A 21,949-nucleotide genomic window follows, 5' to 3' on the forward strand; every position below is an offset into this window, starting at 1 on the left:
AAAATACAACGATCTGACCAGGATTGTGAAGGTGAGTAGCCTTTCCAGTCTCCTCCTCATTCTTGCATGTACACCTGACATGATGGGCAAAGGGACCTGAAAGTCCTATTGGCCAGCCCTCAGCCAGCAGCATTGGGACAGTCATGAGCATCAAATGGCCATTCGGCACTCTACACTTTGGCCAAGCTATTCCACCATGGGAGGCAGTGCACAGTACATCAGGGCTTCACTCTGTCCAAGCTATTCCACCATGGGAGGCAGTGCACACTACATCAGGGCTTCACTGCGCACTTACAGCCCGTCCTTTCTCTTGCAGGCTAAAGTAGCGTTTAATCGCCAGGCCCGTGCCAGGGGTGGCCGCGCCAAGCTGCAGAAGCTCACTCGGCTGGAGGAGCGCGTGTGTGTGCTCATGGGTGCCCGTGTGATTGTCCCCACAGCGTGCGGTGTATCCGACCCTCCACTGCCCGGCAATGGTAAGGACCTCGCCTTTTGGCCCTCTCGCGTCGCACTGGCCCATCCGAGCTACCTCCTTTGCCACTGTCCCACCAATGCGCTGAATCCCACCAGTCCTAACTCCCTCGCTGACGCCGTCTCCTCACTCTGAAGCTACTCTTGTGCATTCCTGCTTTCAGCTGGTGACGACCAGGACCCTGAAGCTGCCAGTGACAGCACCTCCGACCAGGAGGAGGAGGAGGAGCAAGCCGGACCTTCGGGGGAACAGTCACGTCCCGCAGGAGAGGAGGAAATGCTTGACACCTCCTCACTGGACGAGTGCCTGGAGGAACTGTCGCAGGGCAATGCAGCTTCTGGGACCAGTGGCGTCCAGCCACCCAGCAGCCGTGCGCGTGGCCCGCGGCCTTCCCCCCAAAGGGGGGAAGGATCAGAGGGGAGTGCTGCTGCTCGGCACACTCGCCGTCACCAACGCGGCAAGGGTCCCCTAGTTCAGCCCCCTCCTCCCCAGCGGGAGAGTCGCGACTCCAGTCCGGACACCTTCACTTCGGAGGAGGTGCGGAAGCTGGATAAGATGGCCGACGACTCGGACCGGCGCCACACGGAGCTCATGAGCGTGGTGGGGCGCATGCCTGAGGCCATCGAGTCGCTGGCGACCAGTGTGCGCGAGTTCGGGGCAGCAACTGCCGCGAGTGGCCGCATGCTGACTGATGCCGTCAAGACCCTGGCGGATGTGATGCGCGCGCACACCAGGACCACAGGGCCACTCACTGCTGCCACACGCGCTGTCTCAGGCAGGCATCGCCAGGGCAGGCGCCGCGCTGCACCATCCCAGCAAGCCGCCCGTCGGCTGATTGCTGCGGATCCTGCAGTGCGGGCCCGGCCGAGTGCCACCGCGCCACAGCACCAGCCAGCGCATCCCAGACGCCAGCTGGCCCACATTGCGCCATCCGTCGCCGCCATTCCCCCTCTGGGGCGTCAAGGGCAAGCGGCTGCAGCTGATGGTGGCCAGGCTCAGGTGCGCCACTCAGCAGACGGCCCCTCGAGGCCCAAACGCCGTGTAGGCCGCCCCCCAGCGGCATCTGGCGGAAGGGCATCTGAGCCTCAGGCGCCTTCCCCCAGCCTCGCAGCAGCCACTGGGCAGAGCTTGCGAAGGAGCAGCAGGCCGGGCAGGGGAGGCAAAATGCTGGCCAAGGTCTCGCCCTCGCGGGCCACTCAGTAGAGGGTGTGGGCAGCTTTCCTTTAATATGGTGGTGGCCATCTTTATTTTGCCCATGGTTGTGCTTTTGGAGGGCTTATTTTTTGCGTTAGGCCGACGTTGAGGCCCGGTTTGAATAAAGGTGGAGTGGCTCCTCCCCAGTTTGTGGGAGTGAGTCGTTTGTTGGGCTTTTTGTGGGGCCCGTTTATTGTTTTTGGGGATTCATGTGGGAAGGGCTTTTCATTTTTGTGAAATAAAAAATTATCTTTATTCATGCAGTCTCCATGGTTGTTCTTCTTAGTGTTTGTTGGCTTCGCCGGCTGAGGGCTTGCGGAGCGGCTGCATTCATCTTCCCTCATGGCCCCTGGCCATTCCCTGACAGGGGGCTTAGAAGTACCGTGTAATAAGGTGGCGTCGTGCGGCCCTTGGCCCTGGTCGCTCCCTCCTGGGAACGTACTCCTGCTCCTCCTCCTCCTCATGCTCCTCCTCCTGAGGTGCTGGTCCAACGTCAGGTGGCAGTGCCTGAGTCCTGCGGATAGCCAGGTTGTGTAGCATGCAGCAAACCACCACAAATTGGGAGACCCGGTCCGGCGAATACTGGAGAGCTCCTCCGGAGCGATCAAGGCAGCGGAACCGCTGCTTGAGGACCCCAATAGTTAGCTCGATGATGTTGCGGGTGGTTTGATGGCTCTCGTTGTAGGCCTCTTCAGCAGCGGTCCTGGGCGCGCGGAGCGGGGTCATGAGCCAGGTGCACAAAGGATAGCCTTTGTCCCCGATGAGCCATCCTCTTGGGGGAGGCTGTGCCTGGAACATGTCATGCACAGTACTCTGCCGCAGGATAAAAGCATCGTGGCTGCTGCCTGGGAAGCTGGCATTGACTGCCATGATGCGCTGCTTGTGGTCACATACCAGCTGCACATTCAGAGAATGGTAGCCCTTCCTGTTGCGATACTGCTCGCCATGCTCCAGAGGGGCCCGCAAAGCCACATGCGTACAGTCAATGGCGCCCTGCACCAAGGGGAATTCCCCGAGTCTGGCAAATCCCAATGCGCGCTGATGCTGGCTCTCGAGGGCCATGGGGAAGGAGATGAATTGGCTTCTCCTTCTGAACAGTGCTTCGGTCACGTGGCGGATGCAGCGATGCGCGCCATACTGGGAGATGTTTGCTATGTCCCCAGCAGCGTATTGGAAGGAGCCGGTGGCATAGAAGTTCAATGCCACCGTCACCTTCACTTCCACCGACAGAGACGTCCTGCACCTGAGCTTTGGCCGCAGATCTCGGCGAAGCAGGTGGCAGATCTCTGCAATCACCTCCTTTCGGAATCGGAGCCTTCTAACACATCGCGCGGCACTCATGTTTAGGTAGGAGCGCTGCTGGCGGTATAGCCTGACTGGGTAAGGCCTACGTGGCCGACGCCTGTAGCCCCCTCTGCCTCTAGCCAGGGCTGCCCCTCTCACAATGCGTCTGCGAGCCCTACGGACATGGCGCTGCAGCTGCGCGTTGGCACCCCATGCAGCCCCCATCAAATCCTGGCAAACAGTCTAATTTCCAAATGGCCACTTGCAGCGCTATTGCCTGAGTCCAAAAATACCTGGCTCTTGCTGCTTGAAACCAGTTAGCTATCCTCCTTGTTGTGTCTCCAGAAATGCGTTGCACAAGACTGTTTTCTGAAAAAAGGATGGCCTTTATACTGGAGAGGACGTTCCCTTTAATTAGCGCCCCCCGGGGCCCGCGCTGGTTGTGTTGCGTTCCTTTTTCCAAACGCTCCGGCCGCCCGCCGCACAATGGGGCGGTCCGACTGAAGTTTGCAATCGGGGCGGCCAAAGGGCGTTGCACGAGGATGTGACGTCATTTTCTGCGCGCGCATCCGGGCGGGCGCTAAACTTTGCGCCGGCGCTAACGGGCAACTTAATTTGGGGCGGGGCGCAAACTGCGCTGCGCCCGGGCGCTACACGCATAGCGCCCGGAAATCACTTCTCTTAAGGCGCTAACTGCTGGCGCAAGCGACTGAAAATCTAGCCCTTAGTGATGTCCTGAGGTCGTGAAAGGCGCTATACAAATGTAAGTCTTTCTTTGTTTCCCCTTTTTGCCAATGTTCTTATTTAATTTCTGGTTCCTCTCCTCCTGAAGGAACCAACTGCTGATTGGGTGCCTGGCCCCAGTGGCCATTCTTCATGTACAAGCCTAAACAGTTATCAGCAGGCTATTCCACCCTGGGGACATCACAGCAGAACCTATCTGCGCTCAAGCATTTTCCAGCATAGGACAGTAATCAGGAACCGTGGCTGTTTCCCCCCCTCCCGCCCTAGCTCGGGCCACTCAAGCCAACTAACTGTATGACCCAACTGCTTAAACCCGAGATCAGCCATACCAGCACAGAATGTCCATGGCACTTGGGATTTTACTAGTCAGGACCACCCCATATGGTGCATTTAACAACGGAGGTATTCCTGGGAGCTAAATCTGCAAATCTCCAAACTTTTATTTTGCAATGGAAAACATTTGTCCACCTTTAAGACTACTTCCTCTCACAGGATACAATGTGAAATATGTTGGAAATTAAACTGGTCGCAATTGTTTCAACACACACGCACTCTCTTGTGTATCAGAATCTCTCTAAACCTCCCCCTCCTCAATCTCGTATCTGTCGCCCTTCAGCAAAGGGGATAAACTCTGTCCAGTTGGGGCTGACTAGCCTTAGGAACCTAGGAACAGGAGTTGGCTATTCAGTCCCTCGAGACTGTTCCGTTATTCAATTAGGACATGGCTGATCTTTAATTCAACTTCATTCACCCGCCTTAGTTCCATGTCCCTCAATACCCTTACCTAATAAAAATCTTATCAAGCTCAGTTTTGAAATTTTCAACTGACCCCCAGCCTCAAACAGCTTTTCGGGGGAGAGTTTTCCAGATTTCCACCACCCTTTGTGTGAAGAAGTGCTTCCTGACATCACCCCTGAAAGGCCCAGCTCTAACTTTAAGGTCATGCCACCAGCCTTGGATTTCTTACCAGTTGAGAGTCTTTGCTTAGAACTGACCAAACTCTGACAAAAACCCACCGCTAGTATTATTAGAAAGGGTACCTCGACTTCATCTTCGTTGGCGTCTTGATTCATGATGGCCTTTCCCCACTGCACTGAAAACGATCTGAATAACTGCGTGTGCTTCTCCTCTGCTTTTCACTGAATCATTATGTGTAGACTCTTCCTTTCACTTTCATTTCCCCTGAGTCAGAAACTTTAATGTTTTTTTGGTGCACAAATTAAAGGTGGAACTACTCCACTCAATTTTTTGTTGTTGCATGAATGAAGTTTTGGTGCCGTCAATCACCGGGGTGGCGGGAGGGGAGAGTTGGCATTTGCATCCTGATCACCCCCAGTTTATTGGCCCGGATTTTGCGGGCTCGATGACGGCATCCTCAGAATGGCCCTGCAAGTTCTGGGTCTCCGCACAAAAACCCAGAACTTGCGATCAGTCAAGTTTCTCCTCTGCAGATCGTCCGCATGCGCCCCAAAAACACTTCGCTGGTGCAGAGTTGGGCTATTTGCCCACAAAACCCTTACGCCTGATAAAAGCAGGCATAGATTGGGCCTTCTTTTATCAGCGTAAGGGTTAAAATAAATGATTTGTTAACAGTGATTAAAACATACAACAACCATTTAAAATTATTTCATGTAAATTTTGGAGCAGATTAAAATGTTTTTATTATTTTTCAATTTTTATTTTAAATGCTTAAATCAAAGAGACTTTTAATTAATTTTGAACATGAGAATATTTATTTTTATTAGAATTGTGTTAATTATTTATTTATTTGGGGATTTCTCATAAGCTTATCTAATTGGTTGACCTGGCCCACGTGATCACACTGACGCTTCCGAACCAAGAACAACAACAACTTGTATTTATACAGCGCCTTTAATGTAGTAAAACGTCCCAAGGCGCTTCGCAGGAGTGTTAAGACAAAAAAAATTGACACCTGCGTGCCTGGGCCTTTATGCAGGCGCACGCCTAGAGGCCCGGGACCCGAAGATTCTGAAAGTCCGGAGTCACCAGGTACTTCCGTATTTTTTATTTCGGGTCGGGGCGTACTCCGGAGGCACGCCTCTGGCCGCAAATTTTGACCCGTTAAATTGGGAACTTTTTGGTGATTAAGTGGTCCCCGTTGCCTCTAGTGAGTCCCAGAAAGGCGAAGGACGGAATTTGAGCCAGCCAGTCGTGGTTTGGCGACTTTAGCAGCGTGCCTGCTGCATATCGCGCAAAGAAAATATATTTTCTGCAGTGGTTTCAAGGGCACCTCCACCAATGAGGCTTTCACCTTCCATTTGATGCAGTTTCCAGCCTGTTGCAATATGGGTATGAATTTGGATGATCAGCCATGATCTCATTAAATGGCAGAGCAAGCTCGAGGGGCTGAATGGCCTACTCCTCCTATCTTCTAGGTTTCTATATACATGAATATTTTATGATGGTTCTTGATGTGGAAGGAACACGCCATTCAATTAAAACATACAAAACATGCTCCCTGGATGGTTCTGTGGCAGGAGGGCATAATTACCACGTGACAAGTTTACATAGGAAATTTTCTTTATAAATGTAGACACGAGTTTATAATGGAAAAGGAAATACGTTGAACATGTTGTATAGATAGGGTGTGAAAACGGTCACCATGAAACTGTCTCCCTAACTGCACGTATTGTCCCATAACATACACACAGTGGCAAATGATAAGAATGAAGTATGATATATGCATTTTGTTCTGCTCGTTTCAGCTTTGAAGGGAGTTCTATACCATAAGAAATAACAACAGAAAATGCTGGAAAAACTCAGTCGGCCAGGCAACATCCGTGGAGAGAAAATAGAGTCAACGTTTCGGGTGAAAACCCTTTGTCAAGACTAAAGAAACACAGGAAATGAAATAGATTAAGAGGCCAGGCTGGGAGAGAACAAAAGAGAAGTGAAGAGACATTAAGAGGTATTCAAAACGAGACGAGGTGGTGATAGGACTAGTGGAGACAAAAGACAGCTCTAGATTAGGTGTGAAATGCGCTGGCAGAATGGGAGACAGCTGCCATGTGGGAGAGAGAAAAAAAAGAAAGGGGTGGGGGGGGGAAAGGCCAAAACAAAGGTGCAGATAAAAAATATAAGTAAAAATGTAATAGGGGCCGAGGTTATGATCTGAAATTGTTGAACCATATTGTTGAACTATACCATAAGACTTGTCTTCAGCTAGGTTTTGTAATTAAAAAAAAAAACTAGGAACCCACCTCAAAACATTCTTCACCAGAACGCCGTGCCCTTTCTAGACCAAAAATCAACATTTGGAGAATCTTGGTTTCACTCGCATCAACCATCCAGTCCAAAGACGTCTTCTTGCATTGAAATAATGTTTCCATCAGGCCGTATGCCTGAATTTACAAACCTGCGATTCACTGTAAATAATCCGCCGGGCCTCAGCGTGTGGTTTCATTGTAAATAAGATACTTGAGAGCCACAATGTGTAGTTTCCTACAGCTTTATTTGGAAGTATATTTACCTCACAACCTGTACTTTCTGCATACAAAAGATGTGACTTAAAATACTTTTCTGTACAGATTAAAGCTACATTTTTTGTAAAAAGGCTTGAAATATTATAAAATGCCTAAAAAGAGTCCTGCTAAGAATAAACAACCAAGTACATTGGCCGTGTTTCCATGATATACGACTAATAGGAAATAGAACTTTTTTTTGAGTACATAAAACATTTCAAACAACAAATACTTTTGAAATGAGTAAATGTTTTTTTGTTCTTCAATTTGATTTATTTACAGTTTTTTAAAAAAAGATCAGTTAATGCTTTAAATGTACATTCTACTGTTTTGTTTTGAGCCATGTCTGCTGACCAAGAAGGTTGAGAAAAAAATATATAAAATATATATATATAGGTCCCTCATAAATTCAGTCCCCACAAAGGCAGGAAACAAGCCAGCTAACAGGTGCTCCCTCATTTTCACAGGCAGTGTGGGTCCTCTAGTTAGTTCTTGCGTGATTTTTAATCAGCGTTACCTTGTCTAATCCACCCTCAGCGGAAGCAGAGAAGCAAATGTAGGGCCACCTGAACCCCATGTCTCCCTCACGCTGGCCCCCTGTACTCTGCTTCCCTCCCAGGGCTCACCATCTGTACCCCACTTCCCCCCCCCACCCACCCACCCCTCCCCCTCGGCCCACCATCTGACCCACAATCCCACCCACCCCCTCCCCCCAAATCAAGCTCGTCATATGAAACTCAATTCCTTCTCCAGGTTTGACGCCTATCTCCCCCCCCACCCAGCCCCATTCCGTGCCACCCGTCCAGACCATTTGGAGTGGGCTGTGTGGTGATTTATAAAATAAAAAGTGGACATAAAAAGATCTGTTTCTTAAAAAATATACAAGGTCCACTTCTACCCTCTCCTTCTCGGTCATGTGGTGCAGCGGTTAAAGTTTTTCAATGAATCTTGACTAACAGCAGAGCTGACCTCTGACGATGATCCTGTCCACATCCCGTATGGGATCCTGGCAAAAGGTGTGTTAACTAACCCCCTCCACACAACCCCTATTTGTAGATAAACAGGTAATACTATCACGGTTACTCTCGAATAGGGATAAGTGTTCAAGGACCAGATTAGGGATAAGTGTTCGGGACCAGATTCGGTGACGGAGAAGTTTGATCCTATGAATCAAAGACTTGAAACAAGCCCAGGGCAAGAGAGGGAAAACTTCCACCTGCCAACCAGGGGATTGAACCCCTCACGCAACCCACCCCATCCCCCTCCCCCTCCCGAGGCCAAAATACTCTGAAGGGGCAGAGTTCATCTCTCAGGTCCTTGGGTTGAGCACTTTGGATCTAATCCTCTCAAAGTCAGCTTTCAGGCTGCCAAAGAGTGGCTTTGGACTCGGTAAGGAGCCCCTTGTTCCTAAACTAGATGCCAAGCAGTGCCCAAAGTACAGGCTGTGAACATTCCTCCCAGATCTAGGGAGGGGAGGGTGGGGGCGGAGGAAGATTTTATCCTTGCTTATCCAATAAGCACTCAAGATTAAAGTAGAATAAGCCAACACAAACTGCCTGAATTTCACTTTCCTTCAGAAAATTTACCGATAAACGTCCTCTCGTCATTCTTTTTGCGTCCATCTAACAAGTAATTTGTTATTTTTATTATCGGGTTGCTGTTAGCAACCATGGCAAGTTCATTAAATTTTTGCAGTCAACCTCGTGTGTTAATGGGTTTTGTTTTTGGCTGTGGGCAGTTTTATTGAACATTATCGAACCATCAAACTCCTGTTTTCTTCAAGTTAATTTTGTAAGTAAATTAATGCTTGAAAACAAAGTCTAGCTGCAGCTGGAGGTGAGGGATGGCAGTGCAGGGAAACTAATTCTCTCCCAGTCAGTCTGGATATCAAGCGCTTCAGTCAACCTACTTCAACCCCATTCTCGCTGCTCCCAGGGCTTGAGTTTATTTAATCTGGGGGTTTGATGCTGCAATGTTGCGGTTCTTGACTTTTTACGTCTTCTTGCACTGAATACAAGGGTCTGCAGTGCTGAACTTCGGGTTGCTAACCCTCCAGGGTTGCCCTGGAGTCTCCAGGAATTGACGATTGATCTCCAGGACACTGCTGCGAGCAACACACGGGAGAAAAAACCAGAGGGGCATTAAAAAAATTTAATGTTTTTTTTCCCCCCGTTTTCTTTCAATGCTCGGAGATGGGAAAACGGCAGTTTGACCAACAGTCAAAGAACTATCCAACCGGGTAACAAAGAGGTTTCTGATTGGTGTGAAAGGCAGTGAACCGTGAGGACGGGCATGTTGGGCGACCAATGGCAGGGCGAAATGGTGGGGTGGTTGAAGGTCATATGATGAAACCTCCACCAGAGTTGGCAACCCTAGCTGAACTGCGACTGTCCGGGTTTGAAATGGATCACGTGTGCCCAACTTTGAGGTGGTAATCCTTTGGGCCAGTCCCATTGCGGGACAGTCATTGGGAACAATACAGAGACAGGACAGTGGGGGAGGGGTGGGAAGTGAAGAAAAATACTAACCGCAAATGAAAAGCAACCGTCCTCTAGTACAACTTCATAAAAAATTAGAACCTCTTCATCTATCGTGTGCACAGTCTTTAATGTCTTGGAATGACTGGTCCCACAACACTCTTCCTGGCCAAACACTTTGGTCTCATGAGCTTCTTCAACAATCGCAAGACATCTCTACCTTCCTTCTGACAGGTGCTTGTGGACAGAGTTGGTGAATCGCTTTATCGACTGCCTCCACCAAACGCAGCAATCCCTCTGTGCCCAAGGCTACTTGCGAGAGTCTTGTGGCACTTGATATCGCTGGAGTGACGTTGACTCTTGGTGTGATTGGCAGGAGGGAGAGATGCAGAACTGGCAGTGAAATTGAACACTGGTTTTCAACACTGAGCATCATTTGGTTCAAGGGTGCTCCTCCACTTCAAATTAAGACTGGATCTCTGTAATCCCATTGCTAATTGTATTAGATTATTAAATGTAGGACTTTAACAGACAGGTGTTAGCTGTTGTAACACCCGTCACTGGGCTCACCTGGACAGGCTGCTTAACAAGACTCCAGAAATCTGAACTGAGCTGGATATGGATGGGACTTCGAAGCCCCGACCTGGGCCAGCGGTGGTATGACCTGTTTCAAAGCGCTTACCTGAGCTAGCGGTGGTACGACCTGTTTCAAAGTGCCTACCTAGGGCAGTGGTGGTACGGCCCGTTTCAAAGCCCCTACCTGGGCCAGCGGTGGTACAGCCCGTTTCAAAGCCCCTACCTGGGCTAGCGATGGTACTGCCCGTTTCAAAGCCCCTACCTGGGGCAGCGGTGGTACAGCCCATTTCAAAGCCCCTACCTGGGCTAGCGATGGTACTGCCCATTTCAAAGCCCCTACCTGGGTCAGCGGTGGTACAGCCCGTTTCAAAACCCCTATCTGGGCCAGCGGTGGTACGACCTGTTTCAAAGCCCCTACCTGGGGCAGCGGTGGTACGACCTGTTTCAAAGCCCCTACCTGGGGCAGCGGTGGTACAGCCCGTTTCAAAGCCCCTATCTGGGCCAGCGGTGGTACGACCTCTTTCAAAGCCCCTACCTGGGGCAGTGGTGGTACGACCTGTTTCAAAGCCCCTACCTGGGGCAGCGGTGATACGGCCAGTCTGAAAGTTCCTGCTCCAATCAAGCCAGTGCCCAGAACAGGTCTTTCTGATCAGTGAAGGTCAGCCTAATCTCAGATCTTCACAGACCCGCTAGATTCACTTCCACTAACAGAGCTGGGTTATCTGCTCAATGCTCAGCCAATGGGCTAATTTTAACAGGCTTCATATTTTCAAGCTGTACTAATCAGTCACCTTCTCTAGCGAGCATCATCAACCCCACCTTCCAAAATATTACACCGAATTAGAAATTATAGAATACTTGTCATTTCTCTTTTTTTAAGAATAAAGAACTGTCACAATTAAAATTACGCAGAGTTCTGGGACACAGGAGCTTTGCAGAAAGGTAACCGTGAATTCGTAACGTGTCTGACATTGAGGCCTAGACAGTATGTGGACTCTCTGAAGTAACCAGAGGGGATTGAACCGATGACGCACTGGGCAATTCGAAACCGCGTGCTTGGGTCAGCCCTGCCCTGCTACGGTCCGCTTAGACTGGGTTGGGGTTTTGAGGTTTGTTCTACGCTCTGGCCTTTCTGCGACACTGTCTGTATTCTGGGCAATTCTTGGAAAAGTCTCACAAGGCTTCCTCCTCATACAGGATGAACTTGACAGTAACAAAAAAAAATAACAGCGTTCCTTTGAACGTGAAACAGTTAAATAATCATACAATGAAACTCTTGGCAGCAACGCAATTTCCAATGGCAGTGAGTTTTAGAAAAGCTTATCGAGGATAAAAAGAAGAAAAGAACATGAGAGAAAGTAGTCGCATTAAAAAACTCTCATATTCATTACTTTCTATATAATGAAATGATGGGGGTGTCCCTACACTTGAGGCTTCAATGGTTTGGATAGCTTTCTTAGCTTTCGTGTTGCTTGAAACACAATTATTATGTCAGGTATTTTTTTTCAGCCGGTTATTCGGGAACGGTTACTGATTGCAGGTCATTAGAAAGCCTTCAGGTAATGTTTGCGTTCCAAAGGGAAGGAACTGAACTTACTGTAACAGCTAAGTTAATGTAGTGTGTGGGGTGCCCCTTATTCAGGAAAGGCAGTGGGCAAAATGTAGCATTCCGAGTCCTCGCGCCCAAATTCTTCCGAGCTCATTTCTCGGGGTCCTTTCCGGTGGGTAGCGGCAGTCCCGGACTAAAACCTGGCAAAACTAAGAGTAGCAAAGGTTGCCCGAGAGCGACAGGCGGGGCGGTCAAACCGGCAGAAGGCGTGTGAAGTCCAGTAACGCGGAGGGAGAAAAAAAAAAACACGAAGGGCTTTTAACGCCCAGCGACGCATATTTGAAGAGGCGCCGCATGTCCAATAAAAATGTAACAGGCTGCACCATTTTCCAACCGGCCCCTGCTGATTCACAAACATGTATGGTACAGACAGCGACCGCAGCGAGACAGGAATAAATCGAAAACCTTCCTTCTCACCAATTTTTTTGTTTTTAAAAAAAAGGGCAAAAAAATCTTTTCTTTGAAATTTGAAACCAAAAGACGACTCCCATCGTAGATGCAGCCGGCGTTACTGCAGAGCAGACTCCTTCATGACCGTCTCTTTAAGATAATGAAAGGAGGAATAGCAACAAAAATAATGATAGCCCAGGTCCTAATATCCTATAGAGACTTTTCTTTTTTTTTTAAAAAAAAGACCGAATGGCGTATTTTACGCAAAAACTTGCATTTTGGTCGCTTGTTCAGTCATGTGCTGCATTTGGGCTTGATGTCCAATTATGGCCGGGCTGGGGGTAGAGTCTGACCAATCAGACATGGAATGTGGAGATGGGCTGGACCACTGTTCGGGTGACTCTGGCGATGGGGTCAGGTAGGGGTGCTCATTCTTCAGGTGGAGGTAATGCTTGGGCGTGTTGTCGTGCCCCGACGTGTAGCTGTGTTTAGAAGAGGGAGTCAGGTAGTCCTCGGTGGTGCTGCTGCTATGCTGCTTAAAAAATGGAGGCACGTTGGCTTGCGAAGGCTGGGCTTCCTGCGGAGAGATCGACTGGTTGCAGCGGTCTGGTATTCGCGCCATCTCGCTCCTCAACAGGCTCTGCTGGATGGAGTGGCTGTTGGCGGAAGGGGTGCACCTCTGCTGTCCCTGCGGCGCTTGAGAAATTGTCTGCTGCTCGGCCGGATTCTGGGGCTTGACTGGACTCTGCTGGTTGACCATCTGAGGTCCATTCCCCATGGACAGGTGGCTCTGCAGCACCAAGCTATGCTGCAGGGCTTGACTTTGCTGGCGCATGTTGGCATGGGACCCGGCCGACTGCTGCACAACGTTGATTACAGAGTTGCACTGCGAACTGGGAATCCTCGTTTGCCATTCAAACGGTACAGCGGTGATGGGGCTCACCATGCCAACATTAAGGCCAAGGCTACCAGCATTCAGAAGGCAATTGGGCTGGCCAGTGACTTGTGACATTGAGAGACGTGGCTGCATGTGGTTCATGGACAAAATGGCAGTGTTCTGAGCAGCAATGTCGCCAAGGTCACCGAGTCTAGCCAAGGAGACGGTGAAGGGACCTTCTAGAATACCATTCACTGGAGGGGTGGCGAGCACGGACAAGGAGCCAGCAGGATGCAAGATTCCAGAGGGCGTTGTGACCGGGGATGTGGGATTGGTAATGTATGCACGCGGCGAATCCAATGAGTCTACTGGAGATAATGTCACCGAGCTTTCCATGAGGGATGCTTGGCAATCCAAACTCAACTTCTTGTTCCTTGCTTTCGCTTCCTTCGCATCCTTGGTCAAGTTGCTATTAGTCCCGGAGCCTGAATTCTTCGAGCTCGGCCTCCTCGCTTTCTTGCCTTGGGGCGTTTGCTTTAAGTTGGTCAGGTAACTGTTTGGCGGGCACATGAGGGGGGACATTGAATGGCTGCCCATGTGACCGCCTGAGCCCTGAGGGCTTCGTACAGCGTTGTACTCGTCCAGCAGCTGCACAATGTCGTGATGCATCCGCTCCTGTGCAATGTCCCGTGGCAACCGGTCCATGTGGTCTGTGATGTCTCGGTTGGCAAAGTGATCCAACAGCATCTTTGCAGCTTCAAAGCTTCCTTCCCGAGCAGCCAGGAAGAGTGGCGTCTCCTCCTGAAAAATATAGGTTTTCTTATCGTAAGAAACAGTGAATCTCATTGCTTCACACAGAGACGTATACAGAGAATGATACCGGGGCTAAATGGGTTAAATTACGAGGATGGGTTGCATAGACTTGGCTGGTATTCCCTTTAGTATAGAAAATTAAGGGGTGACCTAACTGAGGTGTTCAAGATGATTAAAGGATTTGATAGGATAGAGAGAAACTATTTCCTCTGGTGGGGGGAGTCCAGAACAAGATGGCATAACTTTAAAATTAGAGCCCGGCCTTTCAGGGGTGATGTCAGGAAGCATCTCTTCACACAAAGGGTGGTGGAAATCTTTCTCCCAAAAAGCTGTTGTGCTTGGAGGTCAATTGAACATTCCAAAACTGAGATTGACAGATTTTTGTGAGGCAAGGGATTTAATGGTTATGGAACCAAGGTGTGTAGAAGGATTTAAGATACAGATCATGATCTAATTGAATGGCGGAACAGGCTTGAAGGGCTGAATGGCTTCCTCCTGTTCCTATGTTCCTAAGGTGCAGCGTAACGGGAAACGGTAGTGTAGTGATTATGGGGTTGGACTGGTAACCCAGAGGTCGGGAGTTCGTAATCCAACCATAGCAAATTATGAAACTGAATTCAGTAAATCTGGTCATTTTTTTGCCTGGCACCAGAAATAGAATTGACCATTAAAAGCGGTCACAATAGTTGCAACAACAAAAAAAAATAACCCGACTGGTTCACTAGTGTCGTTGAAGAAAGGGAAGGGACCCTGCCACCCCTACTCACCTCGGCCTAGTCTAGTAGACTAATGCCCCATGAGTGGCTTAGGTGGCCACTCAAGAAGACCCACCACCTTCTGAGGGAGACGAGGAATGGACAACAAATGCGGCCTAACCAATGTCACCCACATCTCAAGGACAAACTTTACAAGAAACAACTGCGCCAAGTGCCCACAATTCCCCTACCGGCTCCTTGATGATCAAGGGGAAGAATCAGAGACAGGGCACTTCTGAACAGAAAAGGAAATAAATATATATGAGTCACCATTGGGCCACACTCAGGCATGCCCGGCCCAGCTGGTTAGACAGTGGCACTGGCAGAGGCTGGCAGCAGATTGCCTGCCCTTCCTGTCTGGCAGAGAATGCACTTGTTGGAATTGGATTTTAGGTCCTGTTATCGGGTTGTCTAATTTAATACCAAACTATTCATTCATGGAGCCTAGATTGAAGACTAGCGAGAGTGCCTCTGATAGTCATGAGAAGTAACAAGCTCTTTTCCTTACCTTAGTGTCCTGCATATCCTTGTTGGCTCCATTCTTCAGCAAGACCAGAGTGGCATCAACATTGTTCACTGCCGCAGCCCAGTGCAAGGCTGATTTACCTAATCATCCGGATAAGACAGTAGAGTCACTTACAATGGTCCAGCTCGTTGCAGCAAGCAAGAATGTTAGCAAAGCTCAGACACTTTGCCTCGCGGGAGGAACCACATCAGAAACAATAAGAGTGGGATGCTCTCCTGGTCAGTCTCCCACCTGCCACCCTCCATAAGCGTTGGCACATTTAAAACTCTACTGCTCGCATGCTAGCTCGCACCAAGTCCCGTTCACCCATCACCCCCTGTGCTCGTTGACTTACAGTCGCTCCCGGTCCGGCAACGCCTCGATTTTAAAATTCTCATCCTTGTGTTCAAATTCTTCCGTAGCCTCGCCCCTCCTTACCTCTGTAACTTCCTCCAGCCCTGCTACCCTCCGAGAACTCTGCTCTCCTCCAATCCTGACCTCTTGCGCGTGCCCGATTTCCTTCGCTCCACCATTGGCGGGCCGTGCCTTCAGCTGCCTGGGCCCTAAGCTCTGGAATTCCCTCCCTAAACCTCTCCGCCTCTCTCTCCCCCGTTATATTGCTACTTCAGGCCTACCTCTTTGACCAAGCTTTTGGTCACCTGTCCCAGTATCTCATGTGGCTCGGTGTCAAATTTTGTTTGATAACGCTCCTGTGAAGCACTACATAAAAAGGCGCTATATAAAGGCAAGTTGCTGTTGATGTTGTTAGACATTTGACCCAATGGCCGTGGATTATAGTTTGAGTGGATGACTTTGTGTACAACCCCAGCAGTCTCGAACATACCTATCTCATCGACAGCGTTGACATCAGCATGGCATGCTATTAGTTCCTCGACCATTCCTTCCACGGCAAGCCGGGCAGCGAGAATCAGGGCAGTGGAGCCGTCGACCATTCGCGCGTCTAGGTCTGTGGCTCTATTTCTTATTAGGATCTGGCGGAGAGGGAACAGTACGGAGTTCACGTTTGGTGCATCTGCTGAAGCCAAACTTTCTAAGGTCGACAAGCTCAGCAACAATTCGCACAGAAACCACCCTCCGGTCTTAGTGACATCTTTATATGGCACTTCACAGATTTGTTTCATCGTATCGTCACGAGCAAAGAGTAATGGACACAGGGGGGTGATTTTCAGGCTGAAATTTAATCGCGGGGGTTCAGATGCTTTGTGTAGAGAATGGTAACGGATACCCAAGGAATGAGTTACAGGCTGGAATCTAATCGAGAGTTCAGATGATTAATATATGGAATAATGCACAGCGGGGAGCGAATTACAGACTGGAATCTAATCAAAAGGTTCGATTAGATTATAATTAATCTAATGAGCCTGTGGAACAAACTCGAGGGGCTGAATGGTCTACTCCTGTTCCTATGATTAATATACAGAATAATTCATATGTGGGAGAGAGTTATGGGGGATCTAATCAAGAGTTTCTGTAGATTCAAGCACAGCTTGAGAGATTTTTTGCTGCCTACCCCCATCATTCACTGGTCAACCTGTACTGCCTGTTTGTGAGGTGAATGCACTGTCGGGTTTTGGGAACGTTGTGCAGTCAGCAATCAGTGCAAGCATCAACTGCCAGCAAGCCGTGGATCATCAGTGGGCCCTGAGCGGAGTGAATACTGACAACGTATTGGGAAACTTGTGATTCAGTGACGTGGCTTGGAGCCGCAGGGTAATAATTAACTCCTAGTGTCTGGTGAGCTATTATCAGATGCACGGGGGGGGGGGGGGATGAGAAAGGGACAATGCTCTAGATTGGAGTGACTGTTCCTAAGCATTTATCCAGGAGCATAAAAAAGGTTCATGCGGTTGCTGGGAATGGAATCATAGAATCTTACAGCACAGAAGGGGGGAGGCCATTCGGCCCAGCGTGCCTGTGCCGGCTCTTTGAAAGAGCTCTCCAATTAGTCCCATCCCACTGCTCTTTCCTCATAGCCCTGTAATTTACTCCCCTAATCCTGGATCAATCAGTAGTTCAGGGCTGTTGCTAATTTGCCTATTTAAACAAAAAAAACAAATTACAGCACATTGGTTAGCAGATGCGAGATACTGCCCTGAAGACGTGAAATGAGAAATGAGCTGTAAAGCGCTTTGGGGCGCCCTGAGGTCGTGAAAGGCGCTATATAAATACAAGTTCTGTGACATGAATCTTGTCATTCATGTGAAAATGACTTATGTAATAATACTGGGCGGCCTGCTGGTGGCGCTGTCCAGGGAGAGTATAAATACTCAGGCATGGGCCCAGCTTGTGCAGGACATTCTTAACAGGAACTAGTGAAGGACACAACTAGATCTCCATGTTGAAAAACAGTTGATTAAAGCCTTGTTTAATACTCAGACCAAGTGCCTCGTAGTTTTCTTACGTCATTCTGTTCTTTCAAACACTAGGCAGACATGTGGCTACTACCGAAACACCAACCATTGCCAGCGTCACTGTGCCGCGAGGTATCTTTCCATAACATTACCTGGAAGACTCCTTGAGCATCAGCAGCGACTGCAGCGTGGAGGGGGGTGCGTCCGGTGTTGTCCTGAGCATTGGCATCAGCGCCGGCGTCAAGGAGCCGCTTCGCGGCATCCGCCCGTGCGTAGCGGGCAGCAAGGTGGAGGGCAGTCTCCCCGGTCCGGTCCGTCTGCGCGCAGAGGTTGGCTCCCTGGTAGATGAGGTCCGAGATGATGTTGGCAGACGAGTCCTCCTGCTCCTCTTCCTCGGTCAAGCCGGTGTCCAGTCCTCCGCCACAATACGAGGCCAGCATCAGTGGGGTGAAACCGTCTAAATACACAACACACAGATTGGTTCTCACCTGAAGAGCTTTCCCATTTTAGAAGAGATTCGTAATTTAATATAAGTGGTACTTCTGCAATGTTCACACAGAAAACTCCCAGCCAACTCTAGGTTACATAGCATTACACAGCACTGAAACAGGCCTTTCAACCCAACTGGTCTATGCCAGTGTTTATGCTCCACACAACGGGCCAGAAATTCGGGTCCCCACGCGTGAGTACGCGCTGGGTACTCACGCGTGTAGGCCCAACGAAAGTGCCGATTTCGTGCATGCACTGCGCATGCGCGGGAAACCGGAACTTCCGTTCCCTTAAAGGAAGGGGTTCACAGGTCGAACGCGTGCGCCGGAGAGGCAGCGCGTACGCCTGGAACTTCCGTTTTTTTTGCAGGTTTCTCCGGGAGGGTAAGTCTCCAGCAGCTACGCTTGTAAAAAGCAGTCGCAAGGCCTGCTTTTAACAAGGTAAGTGGTGAATTAAGTTAAATTAAAACATTTTTTCCACAGGTTTATTATTTTTAAATACTTTAAAGAAAGGTAAGTTTATTTTTAGCCCCGTTAGAAACTGTAATTCATTTTTTCAAAAATTTAAATTATTGTTTAAAATAGTTATTTTATGTAATTTATAGTTATTTTAAAAATGTGATTTAAAAAAAAAATTATTTGAAGTTTTAGTGATGTTTTGGGGCTGAATTGTATTCATAGATTTGACAGCTCTTCCATGGCCCATGTGATCCCAGGGGACGCTTCGAACTAACTGCGCCCCTGGGATACGCAGTTGGCAGTTGGAGCAGGCCCAGGATTGGAATCCCACGCGGGCCCACAGCACAACGGCCGGCGTGCTAGGTAAGTGCAGGTCGGAGGCTTGCACCCGTGGGAAGCCTCCGACCCGAATTTCTGGGCCAACATCTCATCCTATCAGCATATCCTATTCCTTTCTCCTTCATGTGTTTATCTACCTTCCCCTTAAAGGCATCTATGTTATCGCTTCAACTACTCCATGCACGTTCCACCATTCTTTGTGTAAAGAAGTTCCTTGGTGATATTGAGCCATACAGACCAGAATATCCAGGGTTTGATCCCTGGTCTGTACAGGGTTAGCTGATCTCACCCTGTACAGTAGTAGTGGTGCTATAGCAAAATACTGCAGATGTTGGAAATCCGAAATAACAACAGAAAAATCAGTGCCCTGGGGGCTTGGGAGGGCAGGGAATAGGAAAAATAGCCACATTTACTGCTCTTGATCACCACCCAGTGGCCTGCAGGCCCTGAGGTCCCCATGCTCTCAACTCTCCGCAGCTCACTTACTCTGATCGGACTATGCCAAGCATGCAACTTTAGGAGCCCTCCCCCACCCCCCAACTGTGAGATGCACATCGGTCCCCCTGTGTCACATACCAGCTCTAGCCAAACAGGCATGCAGACAACTTAGACTCTGGCCAATGCTGCCGTGTAACCAGAATCTGGCAGGTGAAGCTGGGAATGGAAATTGGAAACTTTGGGGTCGATTTTCATTGACCTCTGGAGTCGGGATTGGAGGCGTGCGGGGGATTAAAGTCCCGAATTCGGGGGTCCCGACACCATCCCGCCCCCATGTAAGTTTCAAAGGAGGCGGGTACCCGCCCCGCACTGGGACCCGCCTACCCAAGGCGGGAAGGGATTAGTGCCAATTAACTGCCTGTTAACAGGTAGTTAAAAGGCAGTTTTTAGCCTAATCCCTATTTTAAAGCTTGAAGTGTGGCATTCCCGACAGCTCCAAACCACGCCAAGTTAGAGGAGTCGGGCCATCAGGAGAAGGACTTGGAGGGGTCGAGATGTCGGTGTTCAGGTGAGTGATGTGTGCATGAGTGCAAAGGTAAGTGTGTTTGGTGTGTCTAAAGTGTGTAAAGAAGTTTAAATTACCTGTAGTTACCTTAACAGCCTTCCTTCCTCTAGGTTTCGGGAGTCCATCTAACCGGCACAGAAAGCAGAATGGCTGCGATCTGTCAAAAGTGACAGCCTTCAGCTTTCTGTGCCGGTGAGATTTCTAACTGAGTCTGTGTAGAAGGACTCAGGTTAGAAGTAAGACTGTCAGTGTTTGACAGCTTCAAACAGCTGTGAAACACTGATATTTCATCTGTCAACACGTCTTGACAGATGAAATTTCAGTCTGTGACGTCACCTGTTGCCGGGTGGCCCTTAATTGGCCTGCTGAGCCCACTGGGCGGGCTCAACAAGGTCAATCAAGTTAAAATCACGTGGATTGACCGCATCTCGATGGAGGCAGGACTACAACCCCGAAAGTTGTAGTCCCGCCTCCTTCCCGACTTCTGAATGAAAATCACCCCCCTTTGGGTCTGTGTGGTTTTCTGCTACAACATACAGAGCAGTTCACCAGCACACCCCTAGGAAGCTCCTCTCTAATGGAATAAGCCTTTGCTCGGCTCTGTGTTGACAGGGGTCCTACAGGACAAGTACCTGGGCCTCGGACATTCACATCCATGCAGTCAGAATCAAACTCTCCCTGAGGTGGGGTCAGGGCCATGGAGGGCGGCATCCGGATGTCAGCCGCAACGAGATGGTGTTGAGTCCATTGCCGACAATCGACTGCGTCTTCATTATCCGACAGCATGGCTGGCTCCTCCACCTGAGGAAGAGGTCAGAGAGAATTCAGAGTGCAGGTTAACGGAGGTGTAGAGAAGGTCCATTCTTGGGCTCAGGTTGACAGTAGCAGTGACGCCCATCTTCAACCCACAAAGGTACCTTTGAATACCATACCATGCCATTGCTAGCACAGAACAAACACCCCTGCTTAGGCACTGCTAAAAACATTGAGGCTAGGCGATCAGTTCTGGGCACCACACCTTAGGAAGGATATATTGGCCTTAGAGGGAGTGCAGCGTAGATTTACTAGAATGATACCTGAACGCCAAAGGTTAAATTAAGAGAGATACAACTAGGGTTGTATTACCTGGAATTTAGCAGTTTTCAAGATATTAAGGAGAACTGATAGGACAGAGAGAAACTATTTCCGCTGGTTGGAGAGTCTAGGACTAGGGGACATCGCCTAAAAATTAGAGCCAGACCTTTCAGGAGTGAAACACTTCTACACACAAAGAGTGGTAGAAGTTTGGAACACTCTTCCGCAAACGGCAACTGATGCTGGGTCAATTGTTAATTTTAAATCTGAGATTGATAGATTTCTATTAACCAAAGGTATTAAGGGATATGGGCCAAAGGCAGGTACAGGAAACTCTCGTTTAAACAGCACCTAAATATCCGGAATTCTCTATTAACCGGCAAAATTCATACTCTGAAAACAACACCTCAATAACCGGAAATGTTGCCGAGTCCGAGTCTCCCGCGGTGGCCGAGTTAGTCAGTGGGGGTAGTTCTCCAAACTGCAACTACTCGGCTTCTTGGCGGTGTCGGAAGTCCGAACACCTCAATAACAGGAGTCTGACTCTCCCGCGCTGCCGGTAGTCTCTTCCGATCCGCCATTTTTCTGTGTGTCTCTCCATCTTTATCGTGAATTATCTCCCCCATCTTGCATTATGGAATTCCCAAAAGTTGGTCCAAGCAAAAGGACTTGGAATAAGTGTACAGTCAACTACAGTACTGTATACAGTCATTTACTGTATAAGTTTTGTTTTACTGTTAAGTAATTAAAGAGTTATGGATTACCCTCAACTGTCAGTACTGTACTTAATCAAGCATCTTCCACCATCCATTTAACACAACATTCTGTAGGTGAGTACCCAATTACTGTATACTGCACATTTCATGATTTTTTTAATTTTTGTTTGTTAAAAATAGCCTCGGTAGATAACCCTCTCCGTCATCCGGAATTTTTAATCAGCCGGCAACACGCCGGTCCAGTCGGTGCCGGATACCAAAGAGTTTCCTGTATATGGAGTTAGGTCACAGATCAGCCATGATCTCATTGAATGGTGGAAAAG

The 21,949-nt window shown here is 49.1% G+C and overlaps 2 protein-coding genes across 4 annotated transcripts in view; both read right to left on the minus strand.

Moving 5' to 3' along the window:
- LOC147097711 (shiftless antiviral inhibitor of ribosomal frameshifting protein homolog) overlaps positions 1 to 5,002 on the minus strand; it is a 34,677-nt gene extending 29,675 nt beyond the window's left edge. The window contains exon 1 of one of the 3 annotated variants that reach the window (XM_085971741.1): positions 4,708 to 5,002. In XM_085971741.1, coding sequence (XP_085827867.1) covers positions 4,708 to 4,764 — 57 coding nt within the window. In that variant the 5' untranslated portion in view covers positions 4,765 to 5,002. The remainder of the gene's footprint in view (positions 1 to 4,707) is intronic. The other 2 variants (XM_085971743.1, XM_085971742.1) reach the window with 2 other exon arrangements.
- A 3,637-nt stretch (positions 5,003 to 8,639) lies between these two features.
- The window catches only part of notch3 (notch receptor 3), a 433,532-nt gene continuing 420,222 nt past the window's right edge, over positions 8,640 to 21,949 (minus strand). The window contains exons 30-34 of the mRNA XM_085971744.1: positions 20,469 to 20,637; positions 17,700 to 18,004; positions 16,020 to 16,167; positions 15,179 to 15,276; positions 8,640 to 13,903 (exon numbers count right to left, since the gene is read on the minus strand). Coding sequence (XP_085827870.1) covers positions 12,485 to 13,903; positions 15,179 to 15,276; positions 16,020 to 16,167; positions 17,700 to 18,004; positions 20,469 to 20,637 — 2,139 coding nt within the window. The 3' untranslated portion in view covers positions 8,640 to 12,484. The remainder of the gene's footprint in view (positions 13,904 to 15,178; positions 15,277 to 16,019; positions 16,168 to 17,699; positions 18,005 to 20,468; positions 20,638 to 21,949) is intronic.

The sequence above is a fragment of the Somniosus microcephalus genome, chromosome 31 (genome assembly GCF_052327205.1).
Source record: "Somniosus microcephalus isolate GS21.2 chromosome 31, FLI_Smic_1.0, whole genome shotgun sequence".
Lineage (NCBI taxonomy): Eukaryota > Metazoa > Chordata > Chondrichthyes > Squaliformes > Somniosidae > Somniosus > Somniosus microcephalus.